This window comes from Cucumis melo, chromosome 9 (assembly GCF_025177605.1).
Source record: "Cucumis melo cultivar AY chromosome 9, USDA_Cmelo_AY_1.0, whole genome shotgun sequence".
NCBI classification, from domain to species: domain Eukaryota; kingdom Viridiplantae; phylum Streptophyta; class Magnoliopsida; order Cucurbitales; family Cucurbitaceae; genus Cucumis; species Cucumis melo.
The window spans coordinates 11,375,778-11,396,754 of record NC_066865.1 but is presented as its reverse complement, the minus strand read 5'-3'; the positions used below and the strand labels follow the sequence as shown (position 1 = coordinate 11,396,754).

At 33.7% G+C, this 20,977-nt stretch overlaps 1 protein-coding gene and 1 long non-coding RNA gene across 2 annotated transcripts; both read right to left on the bottom strand.

The window, feature by feature from the left end:
- Positions 1-5,658: 5,658 nt before the first annotated feature.
- LOC103503438 (uncharacterized) lies at positions 5,659-7,652 on the bottom strand. Its single transcript, XM_008467622.1, has 5 exons — positions 6,928-7,652; positions 6,655-6,801; positions 6,421-6,505; positions 6,261-6,350; positions 5,659-5,808 (listed from the first exon to the last, which is right to left on the bottom strand). Exons 1-5 carry the CDS (start codon positions 7,650-7,652, stop codon positions 5,659-5,661), a joined length of 1,197 nt encoding a protein of 398 aa, XP_008465844.1.
- A 3,471-nt stretch (positions 7,653-11,123) lies between these two features.
- LOC103503406 (uncharacterized) lies at positions 11,124-17,536 on the bottom strand. Its single transcript, XR_540818.3, has 3 exons — positions 17,394-17,536; positions 11,965-12,068; positions 11,124-11,629 (listed from the first exon to the last, which is right to left on the bottom strand). It is a non-coding gene; the product is annotated as an uncharacterized LOC103503406 (long non-coding RNA).
- Between the last annotated feature and the right edge of the window lie 3,441 nt (positions 17,537-20,977).

Below are 20,977 nucleotides of genomic sequence, written 5' to 3'. Positions count from 1 at the left end.
CCACATTTTTCGGTAAGGCTCGGTAGGTTGATTTTGATTTTAACCTATCCAACTAAGGTTATTTTGACCCTAACTAAATTGGTTGTTGGATTAAATTGACTTAGTTAATTGGAAGCCGAGCTGGGGATTTGTCCAACTAAGTCCAAACCGAGTCCGACCTTGATCGTGGGTAAGTCGCTTCAAGTGAGTTTTGGACCAATTTTTCTTTGAGGGTTAAATTATTAAATTGTGGGTTCCTTATCCTTTAGGACTTTCGTCGCTTGGGGAGCGTGTTGTTACTGCTAGGACTTGTTGAGAAATCTCCAGGTAAGAGATTCTCCTACTAGCTCTTCGATTATATTAAAGAGACCGCATGTTTGAATTTATGGTTACACATGAATGGTAGCTAAGTACCTAACTCAAGGTTGTTGAGAGAGAGAGATTGATATTGACATTGTGCCTGCGAATTTACTCTGTGGTTGGCGTGAATAGTATGTCGATGCTACCGTCTTCATTCTAGCGACATAGTCATAGTTGAGAATGACTGTTATGATATGCTACGATTGGTACGTTATGGTTTGATATGTTATAGCATGAACCAACGTAATTATGACATGTATGATAAGTTATGATGTGATTGATGAGATGTTGTGTGCATGCAATGTGTAGGGTGTATGTTAGCTTCTTATTAGAGTCGTACCTACATGGGTGTCCTTTGGGATCACCACTATTATGACACATACATGATGGAGAGATCCGACGGGGTCGCTCACACTTATGACTGCGTAGGCTGACGGGATTACCAGTCTGACATTGACTTTGACATAGACATGACGTGAGTGATCCGACAGGACCGCTCACAGCTCGAGTGTCTTAGGCATTCCCTTGGGAATTTCCAAAGACCAGTTTGTTCCTACGGGGAAACAGTTTGCACGTGTTCGGGGACGTGCCAGTATAGGGGTACCACTCTTCAGGACTCTAATAGGAAGTTAATAGGCATCTAGCGGGACTAGTAGTGGGTCCCTTACTGAGTATTTTTATGCTCACTCTTTCCATTTCCATTTTTCATGCAGAGGCAGAAGTAAGAACAAGGGCAAGCTGGCGAGTGACCAGAAGTGATAGTGGTGGGCCATAGGGATATGCTTGCTTCTGCTTATGTCAAAATTTGGATTTTTGTATTGCATTTCAGTCCTTTCTCTATTGGTTACTTTATTTCGTTAAAAGTAGATAGGGCCCGAGTTAGGACTTTGTTTTATACTTATTTCACATTTTCTTTGTTAAATACTTTCTTTTATTATTTGAAAATTTGAGGTTTTGGTTTATTCTATTTTTAAAACTTTACAAACTTATATACTCCTTCAAATAGTAATGGCTTCGACTTAGTATAAGGAGTTGGGTCGTTACACGTTGCTTCAGATACATCCAACCATCAACCATCATCCAGCTTTTCCACTACTCCTCCTTTGGACCAAAAAGAAATATAACTCAGAACCATGCTCCCCCATACTAGTAGAAGGAGCTAATGTTTTCAAGTGATGAATGAGTGAATCAACCTCTAACCTTCGATCAGATAACAAATTAACATAAGTAGATAGAGCTCGAGACTTAGCTGTAAGTGTATTAACGATTCTGGAAGCTAATTCTCGATTAACAACGAAGCCTTCAGCATTCTCATCCCAATCATTGGTGTCAAACAGGCGAGGAGCTCATCAATGGAGCATGTCATGTTCTATATCTGGCACATGGCTGCCCTGAAAGAGTCTTGTAACTCAGAGATAAAGTCTTCGGTTCAGGTCTAAGGGCATCAGACGTTGTTAATACTTCAACATTCAAATGAAGTAATAGACTCAAGAAAAACTGTGGTAAACCAACAGGTATTTTAACCCCAAACGTTCCCACATGCCTTAGAAGCTAATTATATATAAAAGAGCCTGTATCCACAGTGTTGTCATTGCATATCTGATGCAGAAATGTTCCTAAAGCAATAGACACACTGGAATCATGTGAAGATAGGAACCAATTGGCAATACCAATCTTATGAAGAATGACATATTTAACACTGAGAGCAACCGTAAGGATTATATTAACATGCTAAGAAGATAGTGTCCCTCCAAATAATACAGACGCCAAAACTTCATTAGATGGGTTAGACGGGGAGCAGTTAGGTTCAACATCATTACCCAAAAACCTATTAATTACAATAGGAGAAATCTTGACTTTTAAACCCCTAATGTGAACTGTCTGATAATCAAGACTACTAGGATCATTAAAATCAGACTGCAGATTGACAATGAATTCCCTAACTAACTAAGGATAAAATGGCCTAACATTGGATATAGTCTTGGAAAGACTAGCCTTCTCAATAATATGCATGACACTTAAGCAGGAATGATGTTTATCTGAAACATTTATCTCATCAGCAATCTTTCCTGCACAACATATTTCCAACGTTGAACATTTTCTTCAAGGTGCAAAGATATACTATCAATAGGGATAGATGGAATGTTCGAGGGAATCTTCTTCCTTTCAGTCTTAATAGTAATGTTTCGTCGGTTCTACTGAAATTTCTTCTCCGTTGGCCTAGATACTTCAGGGGATTGTTGAGTCCCCGGTTGAAAATCATTATGAACATCTAGTTCAACAGTATTGGTTGTACTAGTGTTAGTAGGTTCAACATTTTCATCATTAACAAGGGTCTTATCATCAGGAACATCAATCCTTCCCTCAGTCTCAGTAAATTCATCAACAGGAACAGGTGCAGGTTCTAAATGTGGATGAGGAGCAGTATCATCATCTGGAACTGATGACTTAACCGGTGGTGAATCATGAAATGGACCAGGTTCTTCACTGGCCGCATGGTGAAGACTAGGAGTAGGAATAAACACATCTTCAGAAGAAGAACTTTCCTAAGAACGAGCTGAAATAACAGGATTAGCTTATTTTGCAAAAGCGATATTGGAAACAAAATCTTTCTTCAACAGTCTAGCCAGCGGAACATCATCTTACTCGTCCGAATCCATCTCTGAAATGTGAGTCTTAAAGACACTTGGTGAAGTTTCAACACCTTTCGCAGCACTTTCAGCAACAAACTCTTCATGCTCAGGCACATGAGAATTGTTGGAAGCATGTACCTAAGATTTTTCTAACAGTAGTCGGTATGGTCTTCGTGGTGGAGTGCTCTTGAAACGACAGCCTTGCAATCGTACACCATGCGTGGTAGACTTTAAAGCTAGAACTTCATGAATATCTTCAGACGATTTAGCCTAATAGTTACCTCTCCTGGTGTTCACCATTATTGACACAAATTGAACGAAAGCAACGGTCAACACAAGGAAGGAAGAACAGAGAGTCTGAAGATGAACGATCAATTTAAACACCCTGAAAGCCTTAATGATCGCCATTTATTCCTATAACGATGCTGCAAGGGCCACTAACTTTGATTGTGATAATTTCCACTGCCTTTTTAGATAATTAATGAGTTAAATCTTACAAACTCCTAATCGTGCACGTAAATACTAAAAACAATTCGCATAAAGGGGTTTAGTAAAAATATCTGCTAATTATAAATTCGAATGGACATGTTCCAACGTGATAATTTTATCTTCAATAAGTTTTCTAATAAAATGATGCCTAATATCAATATGTTGAGTTCTACTATATTGAACTGGATTCTTTGAGATATCAATATAGGGTCATAAGATTCTGTGAAATGCCATACTCATGCAACATATTCTTCATCCATATAAGCTGGGTTCAAGCACTTCCACCGCAATATATTCAGCCTTAGTTGTAGAAAGAGATACACAATTCTGTTTCTTACTGAATCATTAGATGAAATTGTTTCCTAGAAAGAAACATTCTCTAGAGGTGCTTTTTCTATGATAAGAAGAATCGGCCTAATTCTCATCGCAATATCCAAAATAGAAATCGTATTATAGGAATATAAAATTCCAAAATCACTTGTTCCTTGGACATACTTAATTATCCTTTTGACCGCTGCTAAGTGTGAGGCACACGGATCAGACTGAAATCGAGCACATATTCCAACGACATAGGCAATGTCAGGTCTGCTGGCCGTTAAGTATAATAGACTCCCAATCATGCTCCTATAAAGCTTGTGATCTAAAGTTGTACCATTAGTATCTTTGGTAATTTTGACATGTGTCGTAGTTGGAGTCCTTTTCTGTTGAGATTTTTCCAAACCAAATTTTTTTACTATGTTCTTGGCATATTTCTCTTGAGTTATAAATATGCCCTCACTTTTTTGTTTTATTTGGAGGCCCAGAAAACATGATAACTCTCCCACCATACTCATCTTGAATTCTGATTGCATAATATTAATGAAGCTTTCAACAAGTTTCCTTAGGAAATCCTCAAAATATAATATCATCTACATAAATTTGTGCTACAATCAGATCATTGTCAATTTTATTAACTAATAAAGTTTTGTCAGCCCCACCTCTAGAGTATCCCTTGCAACCCAGATAAACTGTTAGACGTTCCTACCAAGCTTTATGAGCTTGCTTTAGCACATATAAAGCTTTATTGAGCTTATATACATGCTGGGGGAATTCAGAATCAATAAACCCTTTAGGTTGTGCAACATAGACTTCTTCATTCAAATAACCATTCAGGAAAGCGCTCTTTACATCCATATGATATAATTTAAATTTGCGGATGCAAGACATACCAAGCAAGAGACGTATAGCTTCGAGTCTTGTAACAGGTGCATATTTTTCATCAAAATCAATTCCTTCGACCTGTGCATAACCCTGAGCCACCAGTCGTGCCTTGTTCCTTGTTACATAACCTGCTTCACCAGTCTTATTTTTAAAAATCCACTTGGTTCCTATAATATTTGCCCCTTCAGGTTTAGGAACCAGGGTCCACACATTGTTACGCTTAAATTGAAGTAACTCTTCTTGCATTGCATTTATCCAATATTCATCTTTAAGAGCAGCATCAACAGATGTAGGTTCAATGGCTGAAGTATAACATAGACCAGTAATCATTTTTGTATGGTCTACTTTATCCTTCTTTTTTGTGGTAATTCCAGTTGAAGGATTGCCAATAATAGAGATTGATGGATGGTTTTTCCTAACATGCGATGATGGGAACTAGCGTAATATCAGGAACCATAGTTTCTGCAGCTGTTACTTCCTTAGGAGTTGATTTTAAGGTTTCGTCAAGACTATTTGTACCTGTATCGGCTTTAGGTCTGTCAACTAGCGTAACATCAGGAACCATAGTCACTTTAGGTGCTAAATTATTATCATCATCAATTCGTTTGTAAGTATATTCAGAATCATTTACCACAACATTAATCGGTTCCATAACCATTCCAGTTATATTGTTGAAAACTTTGTAGGCTCTGTTATTTTGAGAATATTTAAGAAAAAGTCCTTGTTCTGATTTAGCATCTCATTTTCTATGATATTCCTTATCAGCAAGAATATAGCAAGTACTTCAAAAAACATGGAAATATTTAACGTTAGACTTTCTACCATTCCATAGCTCATATAGAGTAACAGTAGTTTCAGATCGAGTTGTAATTCTGTTGTGAATATGACACGCTGTGTTAACAGCTTCAGCCTAAAAATGCAACTGTAAAGCTTTGACATGTATCATGACTAGAGCAGTCTCTTGTAAAGTTCTATTTCTTGTTTCAACTACTCCATTCTACTGAGGAGTTAAAGGAGCAGAATATTCATGATGTATTCCTTCCATTTTACAGAAGTTACTCAAATCTTCATTTTCAAATTCCTTACCATGATCACTTCTGATTCTGACAATCTTCTCCCTTTTTCCCTTTGTAAACTCAAACATAACCTGATGCATACTTTTGTAGTATCAGATTTACCTTTCAAGAATCTAACCCATGTGAATCGGAAAAAATAATCCAAAATAACAAACACATACTTCTTTCCTCCAAGACTTTCAGTCTGCATTGGGCCTATAAGATCCATATGTAGTAATTCTAAAACTCTGTTTGTGGAACATTCCTTCAGACTTTTGTGAGATGCTCTAGTTTGCTTTCCAATTTGACAATCACCTTAGAAGAATTTGCTTTTGGAGTCAATACTTGAGATACCTATAACAACCTCATTTTTTACAGCTTTATCTATGCTTCTTAAGTTGATATGTCCCAACTTTTTATGCCATAGCCAAGTTTGATTTTCTTTAGTTGCGTGGCAAACATCTGAATTATTAGAGATCCAATGGTAGCAATTATCAACCTGACGACAACCATTCATAAGAACTCGATTTTTTTTGTCAATTACCACACAACTGTCGTTGCTGAATTTCACGTTGTAACCTTGATCACATAGCTGACTTACACTGATTAGATTGGCTTTTAGTCCTTCAACGATCTAACATCATTTTGACAAGGTAAATTATTTTTTGCTATACTTCCTTTTGCTATGATTCTCCCTTTCACACCATCTCCAAAAGTAACATGTCCTGAGCACATTCCTTTAATTTAGAGAAGAAGGATCTCTTTCCAGTCATGTGCTTAGAGCATCCACTGTCAAAATACCATGCATCAGTTAAGGCTTGAATAGTAGTAAAAGCGATATTACATTGTTCTGACTACTTTACTCTCTAGACCATACAACTTCTTCTTCTATTTTGATTTGTAGAGTTAGATTTATGCTTCTAATCGAAATACTTTACCTTCTATTGATACATTCTGTCTCTTTGTAACATATAGCAAAATGGCCTAATATGACCTCCCTAGCCACAGTAATGACAAACTCATCTAGTAGTTTTAGCTGAAGGGCTAACAACTTTCGTTGCTGTAGGTGCATTGACTTGCATTTCCTGAAGCAGGAACAAACTTTATTTCAATCGGTGGATTAGTATTTCTTACTAATGAATCAAAACCAAGACCATCTTTGTTTGAGCTAGTCTATCCTAAACTTAATATTAAGTCTAAATTCTCAACACCATAATTTAGCATTTTTACTGACTTCACCAGAATTGGTTTCTGTAGTGCATGCTGTGAATGCATTCATGCTATTATCTTTTTCACTATCATCAGTGTCCTCATCTGACAAGTTAGCACAAAAAATTTTCTTTTGTCTTCTCGAGAATGTAGGACATTTAGCTCGATAATGACCAACTTTCTCACATTCTCTACACCTGAAAATTCTTCCTTCACCCTTCTTTTTTCGTCCATAGTCACTATCCCTCATGTTTGAGATTTCATTAAACCTTCTGGTATTGTTCTTACCATCTCTTCTTCGATAATTGGTCAGATTTCGAGCATTTGATCCTGTAGTATTCAAATTTTTGAATTTCTTGACAACCTTAGAAAAATGTTTCATCAAAAGAGCTATCGATTCGTTCATGTTTGCTTCGTTATCAGATTTATTTATTGTTGTCTCTTCTTCATATATTAACTTAAAAGCAATGACCTTGCCTTTCTTATTCTCTCTGTGAGATATAGCCATCTCGAAAGTAAGCAGAGACCCAAATAACTCATCTAGCTTTAATTTGGTTATATCGTGTGCTTCGTCTATGGCAGTGACCTTCATGTCAAATTTTCCTGGCAACGATCGTAATACTTTGCGCATTATCTTGGACTTAGGTATTCTTTCACAAAGTAACAGTGATTCATTAGCAATTTCCAGAACCCTCTCATTATCTGAAACAGATTCATCTTCAGACATTTTCAAAGCTTCAAATTTTGATGTCATCAACTGTAGTCTAGATATTTTGACTTTTATAGTGCCTTCGTAAGCAACTTCCAATATTTTTCATGTTTCTTTAGCTGAACTAAAAGAATTTATAAGTTTGAACACATTCAGATTGACGCCATTAAATATAGCATTAAGTGCTCTAGCATTCCCAACTGACGCTTGTTCTTCATAATCAATCCAATCCATCCACAGTGATCATAGGAGGTTTATATCCAGCCATAAGGGCTCTCTGTGCTCTCCTATCAATTTTTTAATAAAAGAAATCATGCGAGGTTTCCAATATGAATAATTTTGCCATATAGAACAGGAGGTTGTGAAGCTGAAGGTCCTTCTCTGATGATCTCCATAATCTTGCAACCTGCTTTGATACCAATTGAAAAATAGTGAGAGATAATCAAATAAACCTTTAGTTAATTATAAAGTAAATAATTGTTGTAATAGCTAGAGGAACAGCAGAAGAGAATAACACAAGGAACTTTGGTAGCCCAGTTCGACCAATGTTGCCTACATTTGAGGAGCTGCGCACAGTCCTGATGAGTAGTATTATTACACATGCATATTAAATCTTTTCTGTATGTGTAACTTCTGTAATTAATCTTTCATTTAGTCTTCCACAATGAAGTCTTATTCGCAACCGTTCAATCGCAGCGCTTTTTTTCTCAACACTTCACATATACATATATATATATATATATATATGTATATATATATATATATTTCTATTTTCATAAGGATATTAATGCAAGATTTCTAAAATAAAGGAGAATCTTTTTATCTTTTAGAAACAAATTATCTTATCTTTAAAAAGATAATCTCATAAGATCTTTTAGAAAACATCCCAACAAAGAATACCTTGATTTTGCTCCATCCTTTGACCTACACATTTCTCAGTAGTTGTAGAAATAATTTATACTGGTTGTAAAGCTTCAAATTTGTAAATTTTAACTTTTGAACATTTCTTTGTTTTATACTTCCGTAATTTGTAAGTTTCTTTCTACTTTACTTTGTAAGTTTCTTATTAAATCGGATATTCTTCTAAACGACAGTGTACTATAGTTTAAACGAATGATCAACGATCGTTTAGACCATGATAGACGATCATGTAGTTCATTTTAAAAAATGAGAAAATATTATCAAATTAAAACAATCGGATAATAAACTCTGAATGATGGTGACAAAACCTTCAAACATAAACAATCGTATAATATAATCTAAACGGTCATTAGATCTGTATACATGATCGTTTACCATAACAACATGTCATTTAAGATATATTACAAGGATAAACCATCACGCAGTAAAATAATTATATACTTTACACAATCGTGTTGACGATGGTAAATGATAGTGTTGATTATGGTAAATAATCGTGTAGTTCAATGTAAATGATTGTTAAAGACTTCAAATCTAACGATCGTGTTGATTATTGTAAATGATCATGTTGATCATGGTAAATGATCATGATTATCATGGTAAATGATCGTGTTGATCATGGTAAACAATCATGTTGGTTATGGTAAGCGACCATGTTGGTTATGGTGAACAATCATATAGTCCAATGTAAATGATCGAGAAAATTTTTAAATCTAACGATTGTGTTATCATGGTAATCGATTGTGTTAATTATTTAAAAAGATAGTTAAACAATCTTGATATTGTCAAATATAAAAAAGATGAAGAAGAATATTAAAACAATCGTGAAATAACTTCAAAGTATCTTGTTGAAAATGACGAAGATGAAATAAGAGATTTAAACAGAAGAATATCATTTAAAAATAGAAGAAAGAAAATCTGGAAGAGAAGAAGAATAAATCACAAAGAAGAAGAATAAATCGCAAAGAAGAAGAATAAATCACAAAAAATAAAAAGAAAAAGAAGTGAAGAATCTTACTGTAATATTCAAGGAAAAATTTGGAATTTATGAAAATATCATAAGTTTTTACTTTTTGTTACACGAGCTTGTAAATATTTTTGGGTTTTATTCTATATTTGTAAATTAACCTTATAAAAATCATTTTTTCTATTTTTATATACAATTTCACTAATGGGCTAAGTTTATATATACACACACACAAAACAAATAGTTGGAGAATATCGAACAATTGACTTCGAGGTTGATGTTACAAATACTATGATAATTGAGCTATACCAATTTACCCAGTATTATGTCAGGTAAATTTGTTACCAATTTTAATGTTCTCCGTAAACAAGAAACTCAATGTAAATATGTTAAATAGAAAGGACTAATTGAAAATTGCTCTCTCAACCTGACAACGATTATACTCATAAAAATTGAAAATACTTAAACCGTGGCTTCTAAATTGGAAAACCAATAAAATATTAGGGATCAAAACAAATATAATTAAGGGGTCTTTCAAAAAATATAACAAAGCAGCAAAATATTTACACTATATAAAACAATTTCGAAAACGGAAAAAGTCTACAGACCCACAATGAAAAATTCAAAAAATGTCCCGTCAACACGAGATTAATTTGGCACTCACTTACGTAATATATTTGATACACGATCTTATACCAAGATCATTTAGATTTGGTTATCCAAATCTAAACTATTTTATTTTTCAAGATTCCTTTATACACGATCATTTAGATCTGGCTATTCTTTGCTACACGATCGTTTAAATTTGATCGTTTAGATTAGACTATCCAAATCAAAACGATTTTTTTTTAAAGATTCTTTGGTACATGATCATTTTGATTTGGCTACACGTGATGGAATACGATAGATGCGCAGCGGAAGTACGAATTAAAATTTTACCCTAGATGCATCTAAACTAATTTAGAAGTTAACATGCTTAAGACTACCCTAATTACACTAATTAGGGTTAAGCGAAATTGTTACCTTTGAAGCTCCCCAATCCTCGAAATCTCCTCACGATCACGAACCTGGGACCACCACTAATGTTGATCCGCTATTTTCCGTACTTAGAATCGGGTTGTGGGACCCCTTTAGTAAAGGAATTTGAGAAAGAGATGGAAATTGAGGAGGAATTTTGGTTTGGGATTTAGGAGAGAACAAGTTTGGAAAAAAAAATTGGAAATCCTTAAAATAAAAAATTTTCCAAAATTTTTAAAAAATATTTAAAAAATTCCCTTTAAATAGACTAATTATATGCAACATCATATTAAAATAAATTAAATTAAATTTTAATTAATTAATTAATTTTATTAAATTATATTTAATTAAAATTAATTTAACTAATCAATCAATTAATTAGTCATATTAATTAATATCCATATTAATTAATTAACATGCATACTATACATTATACTCACTATAACATACTTTCAATGCATGAATATGTTAACCTATAGTGAGATTTTAAATCTATATGGTATACTATATGCACATACAATTTAAGCTTTAATTAAAACATACATCACATGCATAATTAATTAAACACCATAAAATAGATTGGTTTTAACCCCTAAATTAAGTTACAAATTAAATTATTATAACAATAATTTGATGGAGTACATAAACCGCTCTTGAACAACTTGAACCGGTTGGAAATCCTCTGAAACAACACTTAACCAACCTAAAACCCATGAACCGGCCCAAAACTACCAAGCCAGACCATCAGGCATGCAAGTTGGGTGCAATGGGTCAAACCCGGGTCGGTATGCGGGTCATCAGACGGAACAGGGCGCAGGACGATCCGGATAGGCGCGCGGGCTAGGCCAAACGCGCACGTGAGAAGGGCCGAACGTTGAAGTGGGTCGCGCGCAAGAGAACATAGGAAGCCAGCTAGGTTGGGTGGGCAAAACGCAGGTCAAACGGGCAGAAGTGAATCGGGCGCATTAAGGACTGAATAAAATCGGGTCAAGTCTAAGCAGCCGTTCAGGTCTGAAGCCTATATTCGGGTATGTCTTCAATAAATCACTAATTTCTTTGAATTTCTCTCTCCCGATGTAACAATTACAGCCTAAAAACAACTCTAATAAAATTACAAACCCTTTGCACCAATAAAATAAGCCACAAATCGGACTAAATACAATAGTTAATATAATAAAAAAAAATTAATTTAGGCCGAAACCACTAATTCATTTTAGTTCATCAACATAATTTATCAAATAAATTAAAACACCCACCATATGCAATTGAGTAGAATTAATCATGCTCTAATACCACATGATGGATACGAACATTAGCAGAGGAAAAATGAATCGAGTTTTACTCTAATTACATCTAAACACTTAAGACTAACATGCATTAAACACAACCCTAATTACACTAAATTAGGGTTAAAAGAAAACATACCTTGGTAGCTTCCCAAAATCTCAAAATCTTCTCTTGAACTTGAACCAGACCACTACTAGAGTTGACTCGCTAATCTCCAGACTAAGAACCGGATTGTGGGAACCCTTAATTAAAAGAATTAGAGAGAGATGTAGAAATTTGGAGGGAATTAGGTTGAGATATGTTTAACTTTTTGAAGAGTAAAATAAAAGTTTTAAAAATAAAAAAAAAAACATCAAATGGCCAAAAGTCTTTTTCAATTTGAAAAGAGGACTATTTATAACAAATTGCATGTAATTAGTTGGCCAAAATCTCAACACCTAGCATTCCACTAAAATTTAATAGAATTAATCACCATTCCATTTTCTCTTACTGGGCTCAGTGTTATCACCATAAGCTTCCACATAGCCCACTAAGAGTTAGTGGGATTATCCAACAAAATGTTGAATTTTTCCCATTAACTTTGGTCTAGGGGCAAAATGGTCATTTGACCATTCTAGTCAAAGTCAAACTTTGACTTTTTACTATTTTGTCTGTCTTGACTAATCCCATCCTCCTGAGCATCAATCCGCATTCATTTTTTCCAAATTCAAATCTCATTTGAATATAAAGCCGGTCAAAGTTTGACTTTTCAAACTCAAAAGTCAACATTTTGACTTTTTACAACTTTGACCATTTCCATTAATTTTGAGCTTTCGAATATGAATCTCTATTCATATTTTTAATATTTAAATCAAATTTAAACATAAAGCACTTGCTCAAAGCTATAACCAACGGCTATATCACTTGTAGTTGCCAGTTTCTCTCTCTTTACATAATTCGAACAATTTGAATTATTCCAACATGTTGTTCTAAGTTAATTCCGTATTTCCGTATGAGCTAGCAGGGTAACCTAATGGACCTATAGATCATGGGCTCCAACGATCCGAGATTAACTGGTTAAACCTTTTTAGACTAAGCTAATCAATATTCGTTAACTAACTAGTCATTCCACTAAAGTCTCGAGTTGCACTCCCCTCACTATAGATATATTTTTGTCCACTAATATAACAATGATCAATAAGTTAATCCTTCACAAGTTGTTCGTAACCTCGACTTGGTCAAAATACCGTTTTACCCTCGAAGCTACATCTTGTTCCTTAAGTCCCACTGATCCACTATTGAACAATTAGGTTAAGGTCCAACCTATAAACTGAATCCCTCTCGGGCCAACGAGAGAGTGGGGCCCCTTGTTCAAGACTTAGATTCAGTTCTTAAGAGAACAACTTATCTACTAACCTTAAAACAGGTAGGAGTGATTTTCATTCTATATCCTACATCCCTAGCTATCCACCCGATCTTACCTCTGAAATGGAAGGCTTGTTGGGCCAGCACCATTGAGCTGCCCTCACCCATGCAGATCTAAGGATAATATCGTTTGAATAGAAGTTCATATTTAGCTCAGGATTATGATTAAGTTACCTAGGTCATCATAATCGAAATAATCAGTTGATATAGTCAATGGTATTATAACATAAAAGTGACTATTTCTTGGTTCCAGTATTATGTAAACTCCTTACATAGGATGCCCCCACTTCCACGTTTCTACATGAACAATTTAAGATCACTTCATTTGTACTAACTACAAAGCGGACTGCATCCATAGTGTGTCTAGAATAAGGCTTCCAACTTCATTCATTCACTATAAACTGTTTGGGTTATATACTCGAACTTGATCCAAGTTTATTTCTCTACATAAAGTTCAAGTCTACACTAGATAGCCTTTAGACCTTAGTTTATTGGATTCAAGATTATAGTATTCTATTTTTACTAATAGATCCTCAATAAATACTTAATTGAATAGAATGTAATTTAAACTACAAACTACGAGTTTTAGAACATAAGTTCCAACAAATTCTTATTCATATTTTTCATATTTAAATCATATCTAAACATAAGTTCTACAATCCACGATTATATCATATATATTCGTCAGTTTCTCTCTCTACCTAATTCAAACAATTCGAATTATTCCAACATATTGTTCTAAGTTAATTCCATATGAGCTAGCAAGGGAACCTAATGGACCTATAGATCATGGACTTCAACGATCTGATATTAACTGGCAAACCCTTTTAAACCTAGTTAATCAACATCTGTTAACTAACGGGTTATTCCAATTGCACTCCTCTCATTATAGATATATTTGTGTCGATTTGATATAACTATGATCAGTAAGTTAATCCTTCACAGGTTATTCGTAACCTCGGCTGGGTCAAAGTACCATTTTACCCCTGGTACTGCATCTTATTCCTTAAGTCCCACTGATCCACTATTGAACATTTGGTTTAAGGTCCAACTTATAAATCGAATCTCTCTCGGGCTGATGAAAGGGTAGGATCCCTTGTTCAAGACTTGGATTCAGTTCTTAAGGGAACAACCTATCTACTAACCCTAAAATGGGTAGAAGTGAATTCTGTCTTGTAACATATGTCCCTAGCCATCCACCCGGTTTTACCTCTAAAATGGAAGGCTTATTGGACTAGTGCTGTTGAGCTTTCCTCACCTATATAGATCTAAGGATAATACCGTTTGAACAGAAATTCATCATTAGCTCAAGATTAAGATTAAGTTATCTATGTCATCATAATCGAGATAGTCAGTTTATATAGGAATGGTTAACTTAAAAGTGACTATTTCATGGTTCCAATCTTATGTAAAATCTTTACATAGGATGCCCTCACCCCATGTCTCTACATGAATGATTCAAGATCACATCGTTTGTACTAACTACAGAGCAGACCACATTCATAGTGTTCCCGAAATAAGGCACCCAACCTTATTCATACACTATAGACCGTTTGGGTTATAAACTCGAACTTGATCCATATTTATGTTTCTACATAAAGTTTAAGTCTACATTAGATAGCCTCGGGACCTTAGTTAATTTGACTCAAGATTATAGTATTCTAATTTCACTAATAAGTCCTTAACAACCACATTATTGAATAAAATATAAATTTAATTACAAACTATGAGTTTTAGGACATAAGTTCCCACGACATGATCGTTTAGATTTGGCTACACGATCGTTTAAATTTGAGTAGCCAAATCTATATGATTTTTTTCAAGATTTTTTGGTACACGATCGTTTAGACTTGGCTACCTAATTCTAAACGATTTTTTTCAAAATTCTTTGGTACGATCCTAGACGATCGTGTTTTGAATTCCAACAATCTTTTTTTCAAGATCTTTCATATTTGGTACACGATCTTGAACCAAATAGTATAAGATTTATTGATTGAAAAAATAGATCATTATTTCAAAAAAAAAAAAATTGAAGAAGAAGAGAAAAAAATGATGAAAAGAAAAAATTGCAGAAAAGGAAGAGAAGTAACATAAGAAGAAGAGAAGAAAGACGATGAAAAGGAAGGGAAAACCTTGAATATTTAAAAAAATGACCAACTTCAGCCTTTTTGAGTTTATTACACGAGTCGTAAATAACTTACTGTTTGTTATATTTATGAAAATTAAACTATAATTAATCTATAAAATATTTGTACGAAATAAAGTTTTATTATGAGAATATACAAAAATTAATCTTTTAAGTTTTTAAAGATAATTATGTTGGATAATAAAATCAAAATTTCCTATAGATTTCATCCAATTTCTCTATTCTCACCGCGTTCCACTGGGCCCAACCCATGAGCCGAAATGAGTTTCCGTCCGGGCTTCAAATATAGCCCAATATAAGGCACTGATTGTACTCTGTTTCTGGGCCAAGATCCATTTCACACAATTGTTTTCGGCCCATTTTCTCACAAATTTAAGTGGCCCATAAAGTCAGCATAAAACTTTCATCTCTACTAATCTTTTATTAATTTATTCAATTAAGTTGATACATTTTTTAAGCCTGATGATTTCATTCCCAAAGCTATATGTTGAAGGCGTTCCCAGGGAAAAAAAAAAGTGTAATGGGTAGCAATTTTGAAACAATAATTAAATATATAACAACGTTTTTTTTTAAAATTGCAAATATACAAAGTCTATTAATGATAGACTTTTATTGCCTAATGATAGACCAATATTAATAACGTGGTTTATTAATGATAGATATTTATCAGTGATACACTTTGATAGATTTTAGTATATTACAATTTCTAGAAAATGTTTCTATATACTAATATTTTGGATCTAATTATTATATCTGTAAAGAAAAAAAAGACAAAAAATAAAAAAACTGAAACCATGAAAAGAAAGAGTGTTTTGAGAGTTTGAGTCACCAAGTGGGTCATTAAATTGGAGATGGTGGTGGGATCTATTAAGGTGAGCTACCATATGGTGTTGGTCACCTAAAATTGAGGCATTCCCACATTTTGAAAATCATCCCATGAGCCCAAAGGATGAGATCTGCCTTTCACTAATCACACCCACATTGATATTTTTATTCATTATTAATTCACAAACCATAATAATGCCCCAACAAAATTATTGCATTATTTGAAGCAATCTCTTCCCAATGGCTTGGTTTGTTAATGTGGGGTTCCTCTGTTTTCCCCTATTCACAATCCATTTTCTCCTCCCCCTCAGTGTCTCTTTCTTTCTCATCATTGTCTTAGTTTTATGGTTGAAGATTTCAAACTCAATTCATTTTTCCTCTTTCTTCTATCTCTCGCGCTCTCTCTCTCTCTCTCTCTCTCACTCTATATATATAAATAGCTTCTGAATCTCCCTCAAATCAACGTGGGCCGGGCCGCAAATGGAGGCCCGGGCCCAATTCAAATCATTCATATCCATATTTTTGTGTTTTGCATCGAAAGAAAAAGGCAATGGGTGTGGCCATTAATAATTGCAGATATAGATGAAGATGAGGGGGCCCCATCAATGCAATGGTGACAAATGACAACTCAATGAATATTTCACAATGGAAAACATAAACTATTTTGTGATGAGAAGGTGTCAGTGAGATATAGAGGACCCCAAAAAGGAAAAGAAATGAAAGGAGGGGTCGCTCAGGCATATGATCGAACAATTGGGCTGCATTGTTACAAATTTCAACAAACTAAACCCGACAATGGCGTCTCAATCCCACTCGCCATGTGCATTACTTTCCCCAATCTCTTTCATTTCCTTTCAGCCACAACCAACCCAATCCACCACTATTAACCCCTTCCTTACTCCTCAATTTCATTCTCCCATTGTCAACTACTATTTGTACCCTCTTATGATCAGATTCTATTCTCCACTTATTGCATTTCCCCTTTTCCAGAAAGTCTAAATTACAAAACATGATCCAAATATTACATCATAATCCATTCATAACTGGTCCTAATTTCTATTGCTATTATTACCCTACCGTTTTGGGGCAAGTAGAATCATGCAAGGGCTTGCCTTTTCGAATCTAATCTTAAGTTTGATGAACCAGCTAAATAAAGGGTGAAATTTAATATGAATAGAAGAAGAAAACGTACCGGAAATTGGAAAAAGAAAAGAAGAAAAATGGAAGAGATGGGTTCAAATGTTCCCTGAAATGGAAACCTCGTGCTGGCAATGGCGACAACCTAACATAAACCGTGTTTTTAATATGTTATCTTTCCAATTTGGAGAGTCTAGTCAAGAGGGCACAGCCAGCAGCCTCCTTCCGTTTCTTATTTATTTATTTATTTATTTATATTCTACTTTTTTAATATTTTGGGATTATAGTAGACTCTTTATTAAACATTTTTGTCTCTATACAACTTCTTTATTGAATAAATAAAATAAAAGAATATGACACCGACTAATAATTCAATCAAATAAAAGTTTTTAGGAATTTGAATAGGAAAAGTTTGAGGTTGTATAATATTCATAGGTTGTTCAAAAGGTAGAATTATGGAAACTTCAATATGCATTTTAGTTTTTTGAGAGTACATTTTTTTAGAAAAAGTAAAAACGAGAAATTTTGTTGTATGGTTATGAAAAAGTATGGTTAATGAAAAATGTCTAAGAACCAGAAGTAGTTGTGATTTTGCATACTACGCTTTAAGACCGACGGTATCATTATCACTTTTAAAATACTACGCTTTGATTCCCCATTCAATATATTGTTTATCAAATCCATATATATCAATCTATTTTATTTCTTTAAAGCATAAAATCACCTCTTCTAATTTATGATGTCTCACCATTTTATCACCTTGAAAACATATCAAAGGGCTCTAAAACACCGTTGAAATAAAAAGATTAATCATAATAGATAAGAATTTTAAAAATAATAATTAAGTCTATAGCAACAACTTTTTTAAAAAAATATAAATATAGCATAATTTATCTGTGATAAACTTCTATTTCCGATAGATTTTTATAAGGGGTCTTTTAAAAACCTATAAAAAAGTGACAAAGTATTTACATTTAATAGAATAATTCCAAAAATGGAAAAAATCCAAAGGCTTATCGTGTAAAATATAAAAAATGTCCCATCAACAATGCGCGTAATATATTTGGTAACGCAATTTGGTACACGATCGTTTAGATTGTACTATTGTTTGGTACATGATCGTTTAGATTTTACTATTGTTTGGTACATGATCGTTTAGATTTGTTTTTTCAATTCTATTGTTTAATTTTGTTACATGATCGTTTAATTAATTGAGTTTAATTAATTGAGTTACACGATCGTTTAGATTTGACTACCCCAAATCTAAATCATTTTTTTTTCAAAATTTGGTATACGATTGTTTAGATTTGGCTACATGATTGTTTAGACTTGGGGTTCTAAATTTAAACGATTTTTTTTAGATTTGGCTACCCCAAATCTAAACGATTTTTTTTTTCAAAATTTGGTATAATTTTTTTTTCAAATTATACCCAATCTTTTAGTTTTGGTTACCCTAATTTAAATGCCCAACCAATTTTTCCAAGATTCTTTATATACCATCCTTTAGAAAAGAAGAAAGACGATATGATGCATACAGTGAGTGAAAAAAAAGGAAAAAGAAGAAAAAAGAAGAAAGACATGCACGTATCTAAAAAAATAGATAAAAACAAGAAAGACGATAGAAAGAAAATATATTTGGTTATCCAAATCTAAAAAAAAAAGGAAAAGAAGAAAGATGGAAGAAATCGCATGAAGAGTACTGAGAAGAGGAGAAAAAGATGAAAGGGAAATTTTGGAATATTTAAAAATGGCTAAATTTATGGACTTTGTTACATGGGCCGTAAATATTTCAGTAGTTTGTTATATTTAGGAAATTTTCCCTTTTTATAATCTATCAGTAATAGACCAATATTTGAAATATGGTCTATCAATGATAGACTTCGACAGATTTTGTTATATTTACAAATTTTTAAAAATATTGGTATGCTAATATTTTGAATCTAATTGCAACTTTGATTTTGAGTTAACAATAGTTGAGCCCAGCTTAAATAAAGTCTAATTTCTAGAAGTGGTAATTACTATAACATTAGAGAGAAATTAATTGTAGGAGATATTTATAGTAGAAATATCTAGAAAATATGAGAAGTGTACTTATAAAGAATATTGGAGAGAAGAATTTACAACTACTAGATCAAGAATGTGTTGGCAAAATCCTATTACATTTAGGGGTGCCGACTAGTATAAATAGGAGGATGTCCTACCACTAGCCAAAAAATTAGAAATGTTTAGTTACACAAAATTCTTTTCAATTTTCTTTTCCAAATTTCCTCCAACCTCTAAAGTTTTTTTTTTCTAATAAAGTTGTATCAGAGCTTAAAGACCATTTTTAAGAACATGGCAAACAATAATATGGTGCTATTCTAAGTCTCAGTGCTCAACATGAGCAGCCATGATAATTAAAGTATCAAGATGAAGGCTCTCCTTGACTTGCATGGTGTGTGGGAGATTTTAGAGAAAAGACACATCAAACCAAAGAATGATAGTGGTCTTTCTCAAGCACAAAAAGATACTTTGAGAGATTCAAGAAAGATAGACAAGAAGGCTCCCTATCTAATCTATCAAGAATTAGAAGACGATGCATCTGAGAAAGTTTCATAAGTAAAGACGATGAAAGCAACACGAGAGAAGCTTGAAACATCGTATAAGGGAGCAGATTCCATAGAAAAGGCATATCTTCAAACTCAAAAAGTGAAATTTGAAACTTTGCATATGAAAGAAGGGAAAGCCATCTTTGACAATTTTTCTAGAGTTTTAATGATCACCAATCAATTTAAAAGAAGTTGTGAGAAGATTGATGATGTTAAAACCATGAAGAAAATACAAATACTATTAGATTCTAAGTTTGATCATATTGTTGTCATAATCGAATAAACAAAAGATTTGAAGGTCATGACTATTGAGCAACTCATGGGTTCGTTACAAGCATATGAAGAAAAGAAAAAGAAGAAGAAAAGAATCGAGGATCAATTGCTCAATTTGCTAGTTGATTGGACTAGCGGAAGAGTTAGTTCAATAATAAAATCAAACAAAGACGAGAACGTGATGGACATGGAGGAAGAGAAAGAGGAAAAGGATAGGGAGAAGAACTTGATTGGATGCCTAATGAAGACAACAACAACAGCTACCAAAGAGGATTGAGAAACTTAACATGAGGTTGTGAACAAGGTAACTCAAGATCAAGGTATAATATGTCAAACATTAAATGCTATAATTATCAGAAGTTCGATCACTATGCATCCGAATGTAGAGCTCCTATAAACAATAGAGTTGAAGATAAGACAAACTACGTCATGCCCTCTCTAAATGTCACTTTATGCGACCAGGTGGAGACGTGACCACGTAATCATTCTACACGAGTCTCTCCGCGAGATATATGCATAACGCTTAGTAAGTGAATAGATACAACCAACAAGCTTAAATGCGAAATATGAACTCAAATGAAATAAGAAGACTTCATTAATATTTAAGTAACAGAATACATTAGATACTTAGTACAAAGTTCCCTTGTAAGGAACTATATACAAACTCAAAACGACATTTGGACTCTTCTTGCCTAGCTTCTATATGCTGTGTGAGTTGATAGTGGCCACTACCAAAATGACCTAAAAAACCTATAACTAAAACCTTAGGCGTTTTATT